The sequence below is a fragment of the Nomascus leucogenys genome, chromosome 11 (assembly GCF_006542625.1).
Source record: "Nomascus leucogenys isolate Asia chromosome 11, Asia_NLE_v1, whole genome shotgun sequence".
NCBI classification, from domain to species: Eukaryota; Metazoa; Chordata; class Mammalia; order Primates; family Hylobatidae; genus Nomascus; species Nomascus leucogenys.
In genome coordinates this window covers 53,516,802-53,534,101 of record NC_044391.1, presented here as the reverse complement: position 1 = coordinate 53,534,101, position 17,300 = coordinate 53,516,802, and the positions used below count along the sequence as shown (strand labels likewise).

At 51.2% G+C, this 17,300-nt stretch overlaps 3 protein-coding genes across 5 annotated transcripts in view; 2 read left to right on the top strand and 1 right to left on the bottom strand.

The window, feature by feature from the left end:
* The window catches only part of TSPAN31 (tetraspanin 31), a 10,136-nt gene extending 4,985 nt beyond the window's left edge, over nucleotides 1-5,151 (top strand). Inside the window, exons 3-8 of one of the 3 annotated variants that reach the window (XM_030822334.1) lie at nucleotides 127-186; nucleotides 2,626-2,793; nucleotides 3,053-3,133; nucleotides 3,467-3,598; nucleotides 3,902-4,015; nucleotides 4,105-5,143. In XM_030822334.1, coding sequence (XP_030678194.1) covers nucleotides 169-186; nucleotides 2,626-2,793; nucleotides 3,053-3,133; nucleotides 3,467-3,598; nucleotides 3,902-4,015; nucleotides 4,105-4,179 — 588 coding nt within the window. In that variant the 5' untranslated portion in view covers nucleotides 127-168 and the 3' untranslated portion in view covers nucleotides 4,180-5,143. Of the gene's footprint in view, nucleotides 1-126; nucleotides 187-541; nucleotides 2,098-2,625; nucleotides 2,794-3,052; nucleotides 3,134-3,466; nucleotides 3,599-3,901; nucleotides 4,016-4,104 lie in introns of those variants that run through there. The other 2 variants (XM_003252757.3, XM_030822335.1) reach the window with 2 other exon arrangements.
* Nucleotides 5,132-11,441, bottom strand: CDK4 (cyclin dependent kinase 4). Its single transcript, XM_003252755.4, has 8 exons — nucleotides 9,086-11,441; nucleotides 8,411-8,647; nucleotides 8,118-8,253; nucleotides 7,834-8,001; nucleotides 7,567-7,676; nucleotides 6,369-6,419; nucleotides 6,096-6,231; nucleotides 5,132-5,529 (listed from the first exon to the last, which is right to left on the bottom strand). Exons 2-8 carry the CDS (start codon nucleotides 8,626-8,628, stop codon nucleotides 5,437-5,439), a joined length of 912 nt encoding a protein of 303 aa, XP_003252803.1. The 5' UTR covers nucleotides 8,629-8,647; nucleotides 9,086-11,441; the 3' UTR covers nucleotides 5,132-5,436.
* MARCHF9 (membrane associated ring-CH-type finger 9) lies at nucleotides 9,026-17,300 on the top strand. The gene is made up of 5 exons (XM_012510169.2): nucleotides 9,026-9,169; nucleotides 11,756-12,784; nucleotides 13,828-13,983; nucleotides 15,029-15,221; nucleotides 15,485-17,300. The coding sequence occupies exons 1-5, from the start codon at nucleotides 9,026-9,028 to the stop codon at nucleotides 15,817-15,819; spliced, it is 1,857 nt and encodes a 618-aa protein (XP_012365623.2). The 3' UTR covers nucleotides 15,820-17,300.

Below are 17,300 nucleotides of genomic sequence, written 5' to 3'. Positions count from 1 at the left end.
TATTTTTCACTGAGCACATAAAGCCCAGATTGGTTATAATTTTGATATCCCTTTCACTACACCACACAACCAAAATGCTCGTCAACCAGTTCCCCTTCTAATACCATTGTCTTGCCCTTGATTTAGGACCTGAAAGAAAAGAAGGTAGATGAGGAACTGAAGGAGGCAATGAAGATGGGAGTTGGGGTAGGAAGGGGATGGAGGTGGGGAGTGAGGGCGTGGGAGGTGGGAGGTAGTGGGTAGTTTGACCTGATTACTTTGTTTCCACCGGACGCCTGTAATCGTAGCACTTTGGGAGGCTGAGGCGGGCAGATCACCTAAGGTCAGGAGTTCACCACCAGCATGGCCAACATGGCAAAACCCCATCTCTACTAAAAATACAAAAAAATTAGCTGGGTGGTGGGCACCTGTAATCCCAGCTACTTGGGAGGCTGAGCCAGGGAGGAGAATTGTTTGAACCTGGGAGGTGAAGGTTGCAGTGAACTGAGATCGCGCCACTGCACTCCAACCTGGGCGACAGGGGAGACTCTGTCTCAAAATAATAATAATAATAATAACTTAATTACTTTGTTTCAAGACTCAAACACCTCTCTGGCCCTGTCAAACATCTATTCTCCTGCATACCTTTTTGGTATTAATTTCTGAAAGAGTTTATATAAATACTGTGTAGTTAAAGATAAGGGAATTGAGGTTGGAATTGCCCACAGGAACCTGTAAAATGACCTCAAAAGTAATAACTAACATTGAGTGTTTACTATGTGCCAGGTACTGTTCTAAGTATTCTACATATATTAACTCACTTAATTCTCACAACCCGAGGTAGGGTGTGTTGTTATATATCCCCATTTTACAGATGAGGAAACACGCACAGACAGTTTCTAAGTGTCTGGCCGAAGGTAACACAGCTAGGAAGTGGCAATCTGACTGTGGCAGTAAGACTATAGAATCTAAGTACACACAAACTTAAATCATTCTGTTGAGTTGATTGGAGGGTTTTCTTTTTTGTTCCTACTGTTTCTTTCTCCTGGGGAGAGAAGGATTACGCCTTTCCCCACCACCGTGAAAAGGACGGTTTGTCAAAGCACTTTACTAGATAATAAAGTGATTGATCAGTCTACCCCCAGGTGAAAAGGTGGAGGCTCCTTCCACTTATATTTATTTAAATCCGAGACTCTTCCTCTTGCCTGTCGTTTTTTGCAAGCCCTAGATCAGGCGTGTACTCTGAAAATGCTGAGCACACCCGTCTGTGCACTTGTGGCAATGCCACATACAGGAATGCACTGGCCTGAGGCCGCTATTTCCACACTGAATTTCTGGTATATTCGCACCCCTTTAGGAGGAGATATGGAACAGGACATGGGTACTAGCGGACACACAAACGTGTGATGATTTCCTGGGTGTTGCCGTGTCCAACCCGCGGACTCTGTGGCCGGGCTAAATAAGCTCAATATGTGGCTCCTTTGGGTGTTCCCGAGCGTGACGCAACAACAAAACAATGGCGTCATCATGAGGTCACTGCAGAACAGGGGGAAGGGGGCGGGGAAGGGCCCTCCTTCTACGGGCGGAGCCCTTTCTGCCCAGCTCTCGGAGCGGCCCCCTACCCGCCCCTCCCGCCGTCTCCCCTTCACCTAAGTTCCTCCAGAGCCGTCTCCCTCGAATTAGCCCTCTCCTAACTCCGACCACAGAAAGCTCAGCTTTCAACCCAAGCTTTTGGAGTTTAGGCTGTAGTCCCTAAGAGAATCTCTAGAAACCCTGCCCCTAGTTTTAAGTTTCGCCCAATGAAAAAACAAAAGGAGGGGGACAGAAGGCGGGTCGGTGACGTAATGCGGGTTGATTGCCAGGCAGGCCTTGGACGTCCAGGATTAGCCACGCATTTAGCCAATCCAGAGGCAGGGGAGGGACGGTGCAGGCGCAGAGAATTGGGTTTGGCTGGCCTTGATTTAAAGAGACAGAAGCTGTCGGGGTCCTGGAAGACGGTCCCCAATACCCTCCCCCCAAGTCCTTGGGACCACTTGGGTCCCCAGAGCTGGGGAGATGGTTTGCGGCGGCTTTGCCTGCTCCAAGAATGCGCTTTGCGCTCTCAACGTGGTCTACATGGTGAGGTTTTGGAGGTGGGGGAAGCTTCAGGGCGGAAAGGCCCCGTGGGCAGAATCTCTAGGGTACTTCCGGTGGGGAGAAGGGTGTATGGGGGTTCCGGGAAGATTCCCAGGAACTTCCGGCGAAGAGGGAATTCCTGGGGACTTCCGTGGGAGAGGGGAGACTTCCGGTTGATGAGGGGGTTTGTCTGGGAGTGGGGGAATGAACTGAAGGCCGTGGGCATAAGTTCCATACCTCCCTCCTGTGAACCTCAGTTTCTCCCAAAGTGGAAGTGATAGGATGATCCTGAGGGTTCAGCTTTTGCATTCATACCACCATCCCTGCCACCCCCTACCCCCCCGTCCCAGCCATTCTAACCTTTGGGAGTGCCTAGGGATGCTCCTGGTGCGGATAGCACCATCCCCAGCTCCCATTCACACACCATTCCATTATTCCTTCCCCCCGCCCCGCCCCCAAGTCCTCTTGTACTGGCCTTGGCCTGTGCTGCATACTAGAATTCTTGAGATGTAACCTGCTCTTTCTTCGTAGCTGGTGAGCTTGTTGCTCATTGGAGTGGCTGCTTGGGGCAAGGGCCTGGGTCTGGTGTCCAGCATCCACATCATCGGCGGAGTCATTGCCGTGGGAGTCTTCCTTCTCCTTATTGCAGTGGCTGGACTGGTGGGTGCTGTCAACCACCACCAAGTCCTGCTGTTCTTTGTATCCTGACCTGAAGTGATGGGGGCAACCGGGCGCTTGGGAGGGCTGTCATCTAAGGAAGATGTTAGAAGGGTAGGGGACCTCAGGGATCTTGGACACGTCTTCTTGCCCTGCCCTGTCCCATAATCTACGAAACAAGAGCTGATTTTATTGCTTTCAATTTGACATGGTGGTATAAGTTCTATGAACAGATGAGACCAGTTAATACAGATGAAACATAAAGGAATCTAGGACTTTTTTCCATAACCTTTCCTCTCAGTACATGATCATCCTTGGTTTGGTCTTCATCTTCCAATTTGTAATCTCTTGCTCATGTCTGGCTATTAACCGAAGCAAACAGGTAAGACCGTACCCTTTCAAGTACTTAACTTGCTTTTTAAAATTTTCCTCTTAACCTCGAACTCCTTCCTTAGTCTAGCCCCAACTACCCAAAGATCATCCTTACATGCACTGCCTCTGGCCTCTTGGGCTATTTGCTTTCTCTGGGATGTCTGGTTAATTTTCCATGAGGATGATCTAGAGAACCTGAAAAGGTAGATATTTATCATGTCTATAATTGTTGCACACCATTATGCTTCTGTTTGACTTCCTTTGCTGGACTAGGGAAATTGAGGCACTTAAACTGATACCAGGATGTAGGGAGACTTAATTTCCCTCTACCCATATCTTCCAGACAGATGTCATCAATGCTTCTTGGTGGGTCATGAGCAACAAGACTCGGGACGAACTGGAAAGAAGTTTTGATTGTTGTGGCTTATTCAACCTCACAACCCTGTATCAACAAGATTATGATTTCTGCACTGCAGTGAGTGTGTTGGGGGTGGCGCAGCAGCCAGGGGAGGTAGGAAACTGGGTAAGGACAATGCCCAAGTTGGCAAATTTAGTTTGAATGTCATTGTTTCTCTCTCTATAAGCCCTCTTGTATTGGGGCTGTGTGTTGGTGGGAGGTGGGGGTGGATAGAGGCTGGGGAATTAGTCAAGTGGGATTTTAGTTTGTAGGACACTGGTCAGGTAACAGTGAAGTTTCTAGGGACATTCGGCATAGATATTGGTGACTAGCAACTTTGCATTCACAACTTTGCATTCTTCACACACGTTTTATCCTTAGATCTGCAAGAGCCAGAGCCCCACATGCCAGATGTGTGGAGAAAAGTTTCTTAAGCATTCAGATGAAGCCCTGAAAATCCTAGGGGGTGTTGGACTCTTCTTTAGCTTTACAGAGGTAACATTCTCCAGTTCCCTCACGCACATCCTTTTTAACTTGAGACTGAGAATTGATTGATACTTATCTCTCTCCCTTTGTTCCTACAGATCCTTGGTGTTTGGCTAGCAATGAGATTTCGGAATCAGAAGGATCCTAGAGCCAACCCCAGTGCCTTTCTATGAGACTTTGGATCCTTCTGACTTCTCTTCTGCTCTCTCTAAGCTTTCTCTTCCTCCCTTAGGGAATATCTAGGGTCTGTAACCGTTTTGGTTTGAGAAAAAGGAAAGGCCCCTTGTCACATCCTCTAAAATTGATAGAATAGCAAGACTTTATGCCTTGACGTATTTTAGTGGGAGCCAGACTATAAGGAATAAAAGGAAAAACTTTCTCCCTCTCTCTCCAAGAGGACATGGGAAGCTTCTAGGAGTATATAGGATGGGGGCTGGAGTCATTCTTAGCTGTTTCCCCTCCTCCTCCGTCCATATGCTGGATCACCTCAACATACCCTGGTGTGGCTCTAAGGGTAAATCAGGGATAGCGCCAAGGAGAAAACAAGCAAGAACTCTTTCCTGTAATAAGCAGGACCCAGTTTGAGAAAGTTCAGTGAATATAAAAGTAAAAGCCATTTAAAAATCTATATATATATATATATATATATATTTTTTTTTTTTTGAAACAGAGTCTTGCTCTGTCGCCCAGGCTGGAGTGCAATGGCATGATCTCGGCTCACTGCAACCTCTGCCTTCCGGGTTCAAGCGATTCTCCTGCCTCAGTCTCCCAAGTAGCTGGGATTACAGGTGTGCGCCACCATGCCCGGCTAATTTTGTATTTTTAGTAGAGACAGGGTTTCACCATGTTAGTCAGGCTGGTCTCGAACTCCTGACCTCAGGTGATCCACCTGCGTTGGCCTCCCAAAGTGCTGGGATTATAGGCGTGAGCCACCGCACCCCGCCTAAAATCCATATTCAAAGAAGCAATTTCAGTTCCTTTCTAAGCTTTGTCAGTCAAGGGGCTCCACTGACTTCCTAGGCCCTGTAACTTAACCAGTCTTTAAGGTTTTGCAGGAAAGTCCCTTCTTCCAAGTGGTTTTTCCAAATCGCACAATGGCAAAGCCAAACAGAGGAAGAAACATTAAAAAAAAAAAAAGACCATTATTTCTTTGTTTTGTTTTTCCTGTATAAAAAAGGACCCCAAATATAAAGGTAGGGAAAGGGACAAGAGGGAACATACCCCTTAGTGTAGAGAAATAGGGGGGCAGGAGAAGGAGAAGCCTCAAAAGGAGAGGTAGGAGGGGAATGTCATTAAGGCAGCAAAGTAACCTCTGTAGAAAGATGGAGGAGGAGCCTCCATAGCCTCAGAGATAAAGGCAAAGATTGCCCTCTCAGTGTCCAGAAGGGAAATGGCAGCTTTTCTTCCTTCCATGGCAGCCACTCCATTGCTCACTCCGGATTACCTTCATCCTTATGTAGATAAGAGTGCTGCAGAGCTCGAAAGGCAGAGATTCGCTTGTGCGGGTTAAAAGTCAGCATTTCCTGAGGGGAGAGGCAAAGGTCAGAAAACCATGAAGAAAACAGGGAGACTTCTGCCCACCCACAACAATACCTGGGATGAGCTCTCTTCTTTTTTCTTCTTCTTTTTTTTTTTTTTTGAGACGGAGTCTCGCTCTGTCACCCAGGCTGGAGTGCAATGGCATGAACTCAGCTCACTGCAACCTCCGCCTCCTGAGTTCAAGTGATTCTCCTACCTCAGTCTCCCAAGTAGGTGAGATTACAGGCGTGTGCCACCACGACCGGCTTATTTTTGTATTTTTAGTAAAGACGAGGTTTCACCATGTTGGCCAGTCTGGTCTCGAACTCCTGACCTCAGGTGATAGGCCCACCTTGGCCTCCCAAAGTGCTGGGATTACAGGCATGAGCCACCGTGCCCGGACAGGATGGGTTCTCTTCTACATCCTTCTCTGTGGGTGGCCATTTGCAGCTGTAATAGAAACTACAGCCCATCTACCAACCAAGTTTCATTAACCACAGTGGCCAGGGCCCTGCATACTGCTCTATTTCTTTCCCCAGTCTCTCCCTATGCCCACAGCCATCTCCAGTACCAGCAGCAGCTGTGCTCCCGACTCCTCCATCTCAGGTACCACCGACTGCACTGGGCGGGGCCCTCTGGGGGGAAAGGCTCCACGGGGCAGGGATACATCTCGAGGCCAGTCATCTTCTGGAGGCAGCCCAATCAGGCTGTGGGGGGACAGGAGAACTCTGGTCAGGAGGGTCCTCCAGTTCCCATCCCCATGGGCAGAGCCAGTTGCCATCCTGGACTCAGCAGAAAGAGGACTCGGAATAGAAAATCTTTTTCTCCCATGTTGGTCACTTACTCAAAGATTTTGCCCAACTGGTCGGCTTCAGAGTTTCCACAGAAGAGAGGCCTAAGGTGAGAAGGGACATAAGGTAGCAGTCATTTTCAAAGATATCTTAGTTGAATGGTTACTGCTTAGTGGCTCAAAATAGAAAGTATAGGGAATAAAGGCCAGTAATTCCAGCACTTTGGGATGCTGAGGTGAGAGGACTGCTTGAGCACAGGAGTTCTAGATCAGCCTGGGCAAGCAAGACCTTGTCTCTTAAAAAAAAAAAAAAAAAAAAAAAAAAAAAAAAAAAAGAAATGCCAGGTGCAGTGGCTCATGCCTGTAATCCCAGCACTTTGGGAGTCTGAGGCAGGTGGATCATGAGGTCAAGAGATCAAGACCATCCTGGCCAACATGGTGAAACCCATCTCTACTAAAAATACAAAAATTAGCTGAGCGTGGTGGCATGCACCTGTAGTCCCAGCTACTCGGGAGGCTGAGTCAGGAGAATTGCTTGAATCTGGGAGGTGGAGGTTGCAGTGAGCTGAGATCACGCCATTGCACTCCAGCCTGGCGACAGAGCGAGACTCCGTCTAAAAAAAAAAAAAAAAGCCAGTCATGGTGGTGTGCACCTGTAGTCTCAGCTACTCAAGAGGCTGAGACAGGAGGATTGCTTTAGCCCAGGAGGTAGAGGCTACAGTGAGCTGTAATTGGGCTACTGCACTCCAGCCTGGGTGACAGAGTGAAACCTTATCTCAAAATAAATAAATAAATAAAAATAAAGAGAATAAAGGGATATGAAGTTCCTAATTCCAGAACATTTCAGAGCTTTCTGCTATGGGCAAGGTAGTAGTACACAAGTGAAAGAATGGGGCCAGATGCAGTAGCTTACGCTACTTTGGGAGGTAGGGGTGGGAGGATTGCTTGAGTGCAAGAGTTCAAGACCAGCCTGGGCAATAAACTGAGACCCCGTCTCTACAAAAATATTAAAAAACTAGCCAAGCATGGCGGTGCGTGCCTGTAGTGTCAGCTACTTGGGAATCTGAGATGGGAGGATCAGTTGAGCCCAGGAGGTTGAAGCTGCAGTGAGCTGTGATCATGCCATTGCAATCCAGCCTGGGCAACACAGCAAGCCCCGGTCTCAAAAAAAAGAATGGGCAGGGTATGGATGTGGTTTATGAACAAGCGATTTGGGGAATTCAAGGTAGTCCAGGGTATGTGGGTCCCATACTTTCGACGAAACATCTCTGCAAAGATGCAGCCAACACTCCACATGTCCACAGGTGTTGCATATGTGGACTGCAGAAGAACTTCGGGAGCTCGGTACCAGAGTGTAACAACCTAAAGGGAATAGGAAGAATGGATGGGGACCCCATGGGTTATCACGAAACACAACTTACTTGACTGAACACATGAAGCACATGACTTCTCAGTTGCTACAGGCAATCACCGTCCTACTCCCAACCAGAACCCATTTTGGTACCATCTTTCTACTGACCACGGGTGTAAGTGCCATCTGGTAGCTGTAGATTCTGGCTAGGCCAAAGTCAGCCAGCTTGACTGTTCCACCACTTGTCACCAGAATGTTCTCTGGCTTCAGATCTCGGTGAACGATGCAATTGGCATGAAGGAAATCTAGGCCTCTTAGAAACTGGCGCATCAGATCCTAGTTTCAAAGGGGAGGTACAGATGCACTGGAAACTAGGCACTATACCTGAAATCCCAGAAGGTTCTACTACAAAGGTCCCAATCCACCTCTCAATGCCTACCAACCCCACTCACCTTGATGGTTTCGGCTGGCAAGCCTGGTGGGGGCGCCTTGTCCAGATATGTCCTTAGGTCCTGGTCTACATGCTCAAACACCAGGGTTACCTTGATCTCCCGGTCAGTTCGGGATGTGGCACAGACGTCCATCAGCCTGACCAGAGTAGATGCTCACTTTTCAATCCCCTTTAACCCAACATGGCCTCTCATTATTTCCTCAGGGTCCCCACTTCTCTACAGATCATCACACCCCACCTATAGGCTGTCTTTTCCCTTTACTCCCCACTCCCAACCCTCCACCACCTTCTCACCGGACAACATTGGGATGCTCAAAAGCCTCCAGTCGCCTCAGTAAGGCCACCTCACGAACTGTGCTGATGGGAAGGCCTCCTCCAGCTCCTCCTCCATTGGGGACTCTCACACTCTTGAGGGCCACAAAGTGGCCACTGTGGGGATCACGGGCCTTGTACACTGTCCCATAGGCACCGACACCAATTTCAGCGACTGGCTCATATCGAGAGGTAGCCATTCTCAGATCAAGTGAGACCCTACAATCACAGACTCCTATTACCAAAAGTCCCTTACAGAGTTAGGATGGTATGAGCCTGCAGCAACAAAGGGACTCCCAAAAAAAAAGCACAAAGAACAACACCAGCATCCCATCCCCCACTCCCAGTCTTCCTTGGGGCCGGCCCCAGAGATAACACAATGACTCAATACCGACCCCTCCAGCCACGTGAGGCCCTGCAATAAAAAACGCTTTTTCCTTTGGGACAATCGCGCCCCGCACAAAGATCACACATGACACATGCCTTGCATCGAAGATCCTACACCTCAGTCCCTAAAATTATACCTTCCCATGACCACAAAGGCCCCACTTCCCGCCCTTGAGCGACCCTTCCATAACCAGCTCGCGAAACGAACGCATGGAAAGCTGTGAGGGGGGCGGGCACTGGTTCTCATTCCTGGGAAGGGACAGCACTTACCTCACGCCAGACCGGGGTGCTGCGGGGGCGGCCCGTTATCGGGGCCCCGGAGCCGGTTCCTACGGCCCCATATACCCGAGCTCGGTCCGGAGCAGCTGGACGCAGAGGGCCCGACCATAGACACAGGCCGCAAGCTAGAGAGGCCCCCTCACCCCCACCCTCACCATGTGACCAGCTGCCAAAGAGGCGCGCGGAAACTGGGAGGGCGGGGCGAACGCCGGACGTTCTGGGCACGTGACCGCCACCCATGCGCTGAGGGGCGGCCAGGAGCCGCTTCGGCGGGGAGGAGGGCGAAGAGTGTAAGGGGGCGGAGGGGCGATGGCAGCCACGTGATCTGTTGCTATCACACGTGACCGCTTGACATTGCTCTGAGGAGCAGAGGTGTGGTTACGCGGCGGGCACGTGACTGGCTGCCACAACCCCCGCTGCGGGAGGGAGCGGTGAGGGGGACAAGAGAGGGTGGAGCCCGAGGCGGTGCCATGGCAACCTAGGCCACCCAGAGCCCAACTCCTGGCTGAAGGATTGTCTCACTACCGGTCTGAAGGCTGAACTCCAGTCTCACTACCGGTCTTTCATCCTGTCTATATTGGGGAGGGGGTGGGAGTTGGGGTACCAGAGGTGATGCTGTCACCTTTTCGCTCCACCATGAGAAAACATACTCTCATTGTGTCATTGTTTCATTCATTAATTCTACAACATTTTACTGACTGCTTGCTTCCAGTGTGTATGTGGGTTTTTGTTTTTGGTGTCTGTCACTGGCCCTTTAAAGTAGTGGTACGACTATCTATAAAGATGTAGCCAACAATGGGGTCTTCTAAAATAGGGAGTAAACAATGCCCATTTGAGGGCAAAACTACGATTAAAGGATGCCTGAAGGCAGATTAATACAGTAATCCAACAGGCTCAGTGACAAGATAATGCTCTCGCTTTTCCAACTTCCAAACCTCCCTGGGAGTGTTAATGCAAAGACCTGAGGCCATCTGGCAGAGAAGTTACTGATGAGCAGGAGACAGGAATACTTGACCTTTAAAAGTTTTTTTTTTTCCAGTAGGAAGGTTCTATGATTATGTGATATTTGTATGTGTGCATATATACTTCTATGTATATATGTATGTATATATTATTTATCACATGTCATATATAAGATGGATACAGGATTGCACATATGCAAGAAAGTTACCACCACACCCCCTGCACCCTCCAGACCACCACAATGAATGAAAATGACATGTCCCCTTCTGCAAACCTTGTGACTGCTCATTTGGAGCCACTGTGCTTCCCTCTTTTTCCCTAGTGCCGCTTTCTTAGCACTTAGCACTGTCCAGAACACACTTGTTCCCAAATGGCCTCTGCCCAGACACCTAGGTAGACACAAGTAGATTTCTCCTACTTTCTTTGTTTTATTGGCTCCAAGGTCTTTATCTCCCAGCCCTTTGGGGGTATGGGAGTAAAGGAGGAAAGCTGTTAGTGTCTCATTTGTGAGAATTTGTCTAAAATCTAAAGCCATTTTATTACCCTATTTGCCACTCCTTCCACTCTAACTTCTGTTTTCCTTAACCATCTGGCTGAGAATATAAGAGTTCAAACTAGAAGATGAATATAAACCATGATTTAGAGCAAAATGGAATACATATTAATACAGATGCCTCCTCTTTCCATCCTGATACTTGTAGCCCTGGGCCCCTCCTGGCAAGGGCAGCTGGAACACTAGTAAGAAAAACCTCAAGGAGTGAACTAAGGGGCTCAAGAGGTGAATGTTTTATTGGCTACCTTGCTAGGGGTGGGTGCTTTGTAAGCCTTCTGGAAGGCTAAGATAAGTGTCTGTGAGTTTTTCAAACTCCCTTCCCACACCAGCATTCCCCACTTCAGCCTCACCTTCCACATAAGACCTTCACAGCTTACTGTCTTTGCAACAGAAGACGTCGTCTCTGTCTGCTTGGGTCCCAGCCCCTTTTTCTGATTCATTCGTTAGTCCATCCAAAACATTTGAATACTTCATGGGAACATTACTGTCTCTCCATCACTTTCTATTGAGGAACCTTAATTTGGCAGTCTGTCCCAGGCTCTGTCCCCTCCCTTCTTCTGTTAATTACTCTTTCACTAATTAAATTTTTTCCCAGTGTATTTGACCCAATGAGCTCCCCTGGAATCCCTTTTCCCTCAGCTTTGCAAAGGGGAGGAGAGGGAGAATGTAAGTGTAAGGCAGGAAAAAAATGTGATGGGGGTAGAACTTGTTCTCAGAGCGAAGGCTCCATAAAAGCAAAGGGCTAAGTGTGTGTATTATTTACTTCAATGCAGTGGAGGTGAGGGCAGGAGAGTACCAGGAAAGACACTCCCATCCCTTTAGCACGCCTACCTCCCCTGCTCCTTCACCTCCTTCACACATTACAATCACAGGCTTCCGTTTCTCAGACAATTCGATTCCATTCCTTACACACCTCTCTTTCCCAGTCCCCATCGAGCACACTTTTCAGCCCTTTGGGTAAAGTGTATATTGCTTGAGTCCCACCCCTGCCCATGTACCTCCCTCACACCTCTGACCCTTGCACAGTTCTTTCTTTGCACATTCCCATTTTGCACAAGCCTCTCCCTCCCTGGTACACCTGCGTCATTTGACCACTCACCTTCCATGCTCACCCGCTCATCCCCCACTCCCAGACACACACCTAGTCAACTCGTGTGCACACTCCCCTTCCTTGGCCACTCCCCTTCCTCCACCCTCCTCGGGCTCCCACACTTGCCCCCGCCCCTGGGGACACCTGCTCGTGCGGGGCAGGGCGGGGATGCGCAGCCGCGGCCCCTTCTCCTCTCCCCCTCCCCGCCCCGCCCCTCCCTCCATCCCTCACCCGCTCCCCGGCGCCCGCCCCGCCCGCCCGCCGCTCCGGGGGGGTCTCCGCCGCCGCCGCCGCCGGAAGGAGCCGCCATTTGCCACTGCCGAGCGCACGGGCCGAGTCAAGCCTGATCCCGGAGCCGGAGGGGGACTGGGACCGAGAGAACGGCGATGGGGGGCGGCCCCGCCGCAGGAGGACCCGGGCGCGTAACCCCGGGGGCCCGGCCCGCTCCGGACCCAGACCCGCGGGGTGCGGCACCCTGAGCCCCCCTCCCCGCCCCCTGCCCTGGCCATGGCCGCCCACCCCGCCGCCCCCGGGCCGCCAGCCCGCTCGGCCCCGCAAGCAGCAGAGCCCCGGCGGTGGCAGCAGTGAACGGCTGTCGCAGGCCCCGAAGACCCCGGCCCGGCTCGGCTCTCTAGCGCGCGCCCCCTTCCCGGCCTTGTCCTCTCCCCTCCCCCCGCCGCTAGCGAGCCCCTCTTGCACGCCGCCCCCCGCCCCCGGTGTCCGGACGATGCTCAAGTCTCGGCTCCGCATGTTTCTGAACGAGCTGAAGCTGCTGGTGCTGACAGGCGGGGGGCGGCCCCGGGCCGAGCCGCAGCCCCGGGGGGGCGGGGGAGGCGGCTGCGGCTGGGCGCCCTTCGCTGGCTGCTCCACCCGGGACGGCGACGGCGACGAGGAGGAGTACTACGGGTCGGAGCCGCGGGCCCGGGGCCTCGCCGGTGACAAGGAGCCGCGGGCCGGACCCCTGCCGCCGCCCGCGCCGCCGCTGCCACCCCCGGGCGCGCTGGACGCCCTGTCGCTCAGCAGCAGCCTGGACAGCGGACTCCGAACCCCTCAGTGCCGGATCTGCTTCCAGGGCCCGGAGCAGGTCAGGCCTGGGCACCTGGCCGGGCGCGGAGGGTGGGGGCGCGCACCTGGGGTGTCCGCGGAGACCGCGAGCAGGGGCGGCGCCTAAGGAGGCTGGGCGGGCCCCAGGACCCGGAGTGGGAGTGGGGTGAGGCCGAGGGGCTGGCAGGGGACTCCTGGAGCGCTTGTTTGTGTTGGAGGGTCAAGGGTCCCCAGGAAGGGGTGGGGCTTTCTCCCCAGAGAGCGCAAAATCCCTCTCACCCATTAACAGGGACTGCTGTTCTCTCCTATTTCCCTCGCTCCAGGGTCTCCGTAAGCTAAGGGGACCTGTTCTCTTGCAGGTGGGCAAAAAGGAGAGTGCTTCTGTGCCCCCCTTGAAGGGAGGGGCCCAGCCAGCGCCCTTGCTTAGCTCAGTATTTCTCCCCGTGGGGCACTTTTTTTCACTTCCCATTCTGCAACTTTCTATCTCATTCTAAAGAGTATTCTTTGTTAAAATTTTATGGGCAAAGTTGTCCCAGAATAGTGCCAGGGGGTGTCTCTGTGCAGTGACAATTAATTCCTTGATTAAAGGGAAACACCCTTCACTCCCACCTCCGCGATTTCTCCGCTTTTTAATACGTGGAAACCGAGGACCGTAACCCATCCCAGTTTGCACCAGATCTGTGAAGTAACTTTACAATGATGGGGTGGGGGAAGGAAAGCATGGCTCAGAAGCTCTAACACTCCCCTCCCTCCAGATCCTAAGAGGAAGCCTTTCTTTTGAGAAGTCTTAAAGACTACCCATCCCAAATTCTAGGAAAAGAGAAGACCCAGTCCTTCTCCCCTCTAATCCCCCCATCCCTTTCCATCCCTCATCTCTTTGGTATGGGAAGTTTCCCTTGATCTCCAAGGGAAACTTCTTTTCGGTTGCAGCCTTGCTTAGCCTATTGCCCTGTCTTGGGTGAAAGGCCTGAATTATTTAAGGTGGGAAAGTGACCTGAAGAGGAGGTTTCCCTGTCGGGGAGCGCGGCTGAGTGGGGTCGGGGTGGTGATGGCTGACAGGGCCCCTCCTCACTCTTCCTCCAGGGGGAGCTCTTGAGCCCCTGCCGCTGCGACGGCTCAGTGCGCTGCACGCATCAGCCCTGCCTCATCCGCTGGATCAGCGAGAGGGGCTCCTGGAGCTGTGAGCTCTGCTACTTCAAGTACCAGGTCCTGGCGATCAGCACCAAGAACCCACTGCAGGTGAGGTGCAAGGAGAGGACTCGGAGATTGGACGAGGACCTTTTAGCTATTGGAATCAGGGACCCTCCAGGAGGCCTATTTCATTTACTCTTTTCCCAAAGCCACCCTTCCCCACCAATTACCACAGTCTCCTATGTGTCTGTATATCCTTCCTAAGCCCTTAATTTATTCACAAAGATATTTATGGGGTGCCACTTATATTCCAGGCACTGTTCTAGGCACGGGACAATCACCACTCCCCACTCGCCACAAAAAAAAAAAAAAAAAAAAGAAAGAAAGAAAGAAGAAAGAAAAGAAAAAATGCCGGGCGCGGTGGCTCACGCCTGTAATCCCAGCACTTTGGGAGGCCGAGGCGGGCGGATCACGAGGTCAAGAGTTTGAGACCAGCCTGGCCAACATGGTGAAACCCTGTCTCTACTAAGAATACAAAAATTAGCCGGGCGTGGTGGCACGTGCCTGTAAGCTACTCCCGAGGCTGAGGCAGGAGAATCCTTGAACCCGGGAGGCAGAGGTTGCAGTGAGCCGAGATCACAGCCACTGCACTCCAGCCTGGGCAACAGAGCAAGACTCTGTCTCGAAGGAAAAAAAAAAAAGAAAAAAGAAAAAATGATGTTGATGATGATAGCAAATATGTAGTGTTTTCTGTGTCAAGTTTTGGTGTGTATTAACTCTTAATCTTCACAATAATCTTATTAGTTAGATACTATTATTATCCCCTTTTACAAATGAGGACACTGATGCACAAAGATTTGAAAACTTACCCAAGGTTACTCAGCCAGTAAGTGGTGGAGTCAAGATTTAGGATTCAAATCTAGATGTTTTGGTTTCAGGGCACTTGCCCAGTCCTGCCTTTCTAAAATAAGACAGACAAATGGTGTCAGACAAGTGCCACATTCTAGATTTAATCAAGGCACAGAGAAGACAGATGTTGATCCTGCCTGAAGGTTTTAGGGAAGGTTCCTGGAGCACCCTGCCTTTCAGGGCCACCCATCACCTGGCCCTCCATCCCTTTCTGGGACTCTTTGGAGCCCTTTGTCCCACACAGTGGCAGGCCATCTCCCTGACGGTTATCGAGAAGGTCCAGATTGCTGCCATAGTCCTGGGCTCGCTCTTCCTGGTTGCCAGCATCTCCTGGCTCATCTGGTCCTCACTCAGCCCTTCAGCCAAGTGGCAACGACAGGATCTGCTCTTTCAGATCTGCTACGGCATGTATGGCTTCATGGATGTCGTCTGCATAGGTAAGGGCACCTCTCTCTCCTTTACCTGCTCTGTATCTTCCTCTTACACACCTAACTCCCCTGCCCATCCCCTCAGTTTCATGGCCTTATTTTCTGCCACTGGGGGCCTTTAGTGCTATCCTGGTGCCACCTCAACTCACTTCCCTGCTTCTCCAGGGCCCTTTGCAACTGTATCTTCTCACTCTGAAGCAATGCTTGCTTAAGTACCTCTGGCCTAGATCTAGGCCACAGTTAACCCTGGATTTCTTATCCCTATTGCTCAGGCCTCATCATCCATGAAGGCTCCTCTGTCTACCGCATCTTCAAGCGCTGGCAGGCAGTGAACCAGCAGTGGAAGGTCCTAAATTATGACAAGACCAAGGACATAGGAGGAGATGCAGGGGGAGGGACGGCAGGGAAGCCGGGCCCCAGGACCTCACGGACGGGCCCCACCTCTGGGGCCACCAGCCGCCCCCCAGCTGCCCAGCGCATGCGGACGCTCTTGCCTCAGCGCTGTGGTTATACAATCTTGCACCTCCTTGGGCAGCTGCGGCCACCAGATGCCCGTTCCAGCTCCCATTCTGGCCGAGAGGTTGTCATGAGGGTCACTACAGTCTGAACTGGACTCCAGGAGCAGGGATCTTGAGTCAATGCATCGGTCAGAGAAGAGCTCTCATGGCTGCTGGAGGTACCAGCTGGACAAGGTGTTTGGGGCATGCTGCCCCCGTCACCGAGGATCTGTGTGGGCAGCCTCAAGCTGGAGACATTGTCTGGCCTCACTGCCCACTGGGTAGAGACACCTGGATGACATTTCAGTACCCGCTGGCAGCTCCTCACACTCATCCAGAGACAGCCAGTGGGCAGGCGGGGAGAGCAGCTTTCCTTCCCTGGAGAGAACCATCTTTACCTCAGCTCCTAGGGCCTCCAGCCCCCCAGCTCCACCACGGTGACTTGGTGAAGGGGGACCAGTGCCAGAAGAAAGGGGCTGTAGAGCCCTATTCCCCACCCCATGGCCACAGGGCATCTGGCAATAAGACTAGTATACATTGACCTCCCGTTCCCTGCATGAGGGCGGGGACTTCCCCCTGCTCCATCCCCCACTGCATGGGGGAAGGGCATAAAGAATCATTTATATGCACGTGGAGACTCCTTTCTCATCTGGGGCTTTTCTGGAGGGTTGGGAGGTGTGGGGAGGTTTCTCTGCACAGGTTGCAAATCCCAAATGCAGCAGTGGGTTCCGAGTTGTAGGTGTGACTCCCACTTGCTGGTGAATAATTCATGTTGGCTGCTAGGTGGCAGCGCTCAGAGGTATCTAAGGGGTAGACCTGGACCTGCCACCTATGCGTTGTGTGATTTAGAAAAAAATCTCTTAGCTATGGTTTTCCTGTCTACCTCATAGGGTTGGAATAAGGATAAATGAGGGACAGGTTGGATGCCGTTGCAAAGAAAATCAGCAATGACATAAAGAGATTTCTAGAATAGTTGATGGTCCATTTATTTCAAATAGTAGCTGGTATAACAAATTCTAAAATGTGTTTTTCATCTGGAGTTGCACAGAATCATGGAATTTTGTGTTGAGTGACATAATAGGTACGGAAATATGGGGGAAATAGACATTGCAAATGTGAAGCATGGTGGTTATTTGTAAGAATGAGAACTCCTCTGACTCTAAATATTTGGGCCTGTGGGCTGGGGAAGGCTGGAGCCATCCGCCTTGTTCTGGAGATCATCTGGGTTCTATTAGTTCTTCTCAAGTACTGTGCTCATCTAGAGAAGCAATGTGAAGAGAATTTGGACTCATTTGGAGTGAGATGGAGGGAATCCCCCCACTCAGTGTTATGAGTCTCCAACCCCAGTTTAAGCTATTTCTATGGCAGTTTAGGGTCACAGGTTTGATCCCGGTGTGCCCAGCTAGTGGTATTAATGGATGGCATTATGTTTGGAGGCAGCAGCATAGAGGACTGTTGTTTATAGAGAAAAGATTTGGGAAGGACTGGTTACAATGTGGGTCAGCCTGAAGCCTGGGCACTTTCTTCTGTGACCTTGGGGTTGTGTATTATATGAATGATGCTGTTTTTTAAGTAAACCATTCATCAGCAA

Coding starts and splice junctions, on each gene's coding strand:
- CDK4 (XM_003252755.4), bottom strand. CDS start 8,628: ATGGCTACCTCTCGATATGAGCCAGTCGCTGAAATTGGTGTCGGTGCC. Junction 6,420..7,566: donor GCAGAGATGTTTCGTCGAAA/GTATGGGACCCA, acceptor TTCTCACCTTAG/GCCTCTCTTCTGTGGAAACT. Junction 6,232..6,368: donor CAGTTGGGCAAAATCTTTGA/GTAAGTGACCAA, acceptor GTCCCCCCACAG/CCTGATTGGGCTGCCTCCAG.
- MARCHF9 (XM_012510169.2), top strand. CDS start 9,026: ATGGAAAGCTGTGAGGGGGGCGGGCACTGGTTCTCATTCCTGGGAAGG. Junction 9,170..11,755: donor GCCCCATATACCCGAGCTCG/GTCCGGAGCAGC, acceptor ACACACACCTAG/TCAACTCGTGTGCACACTCC. Junction 12,785..13,827: donor GCTTCCAGGGCCCGGAGCAG/GTCAGGCCTGGG, acceptor CTCTTCCTCCAG/GGGGAGCTCTTGAGCCCCTG.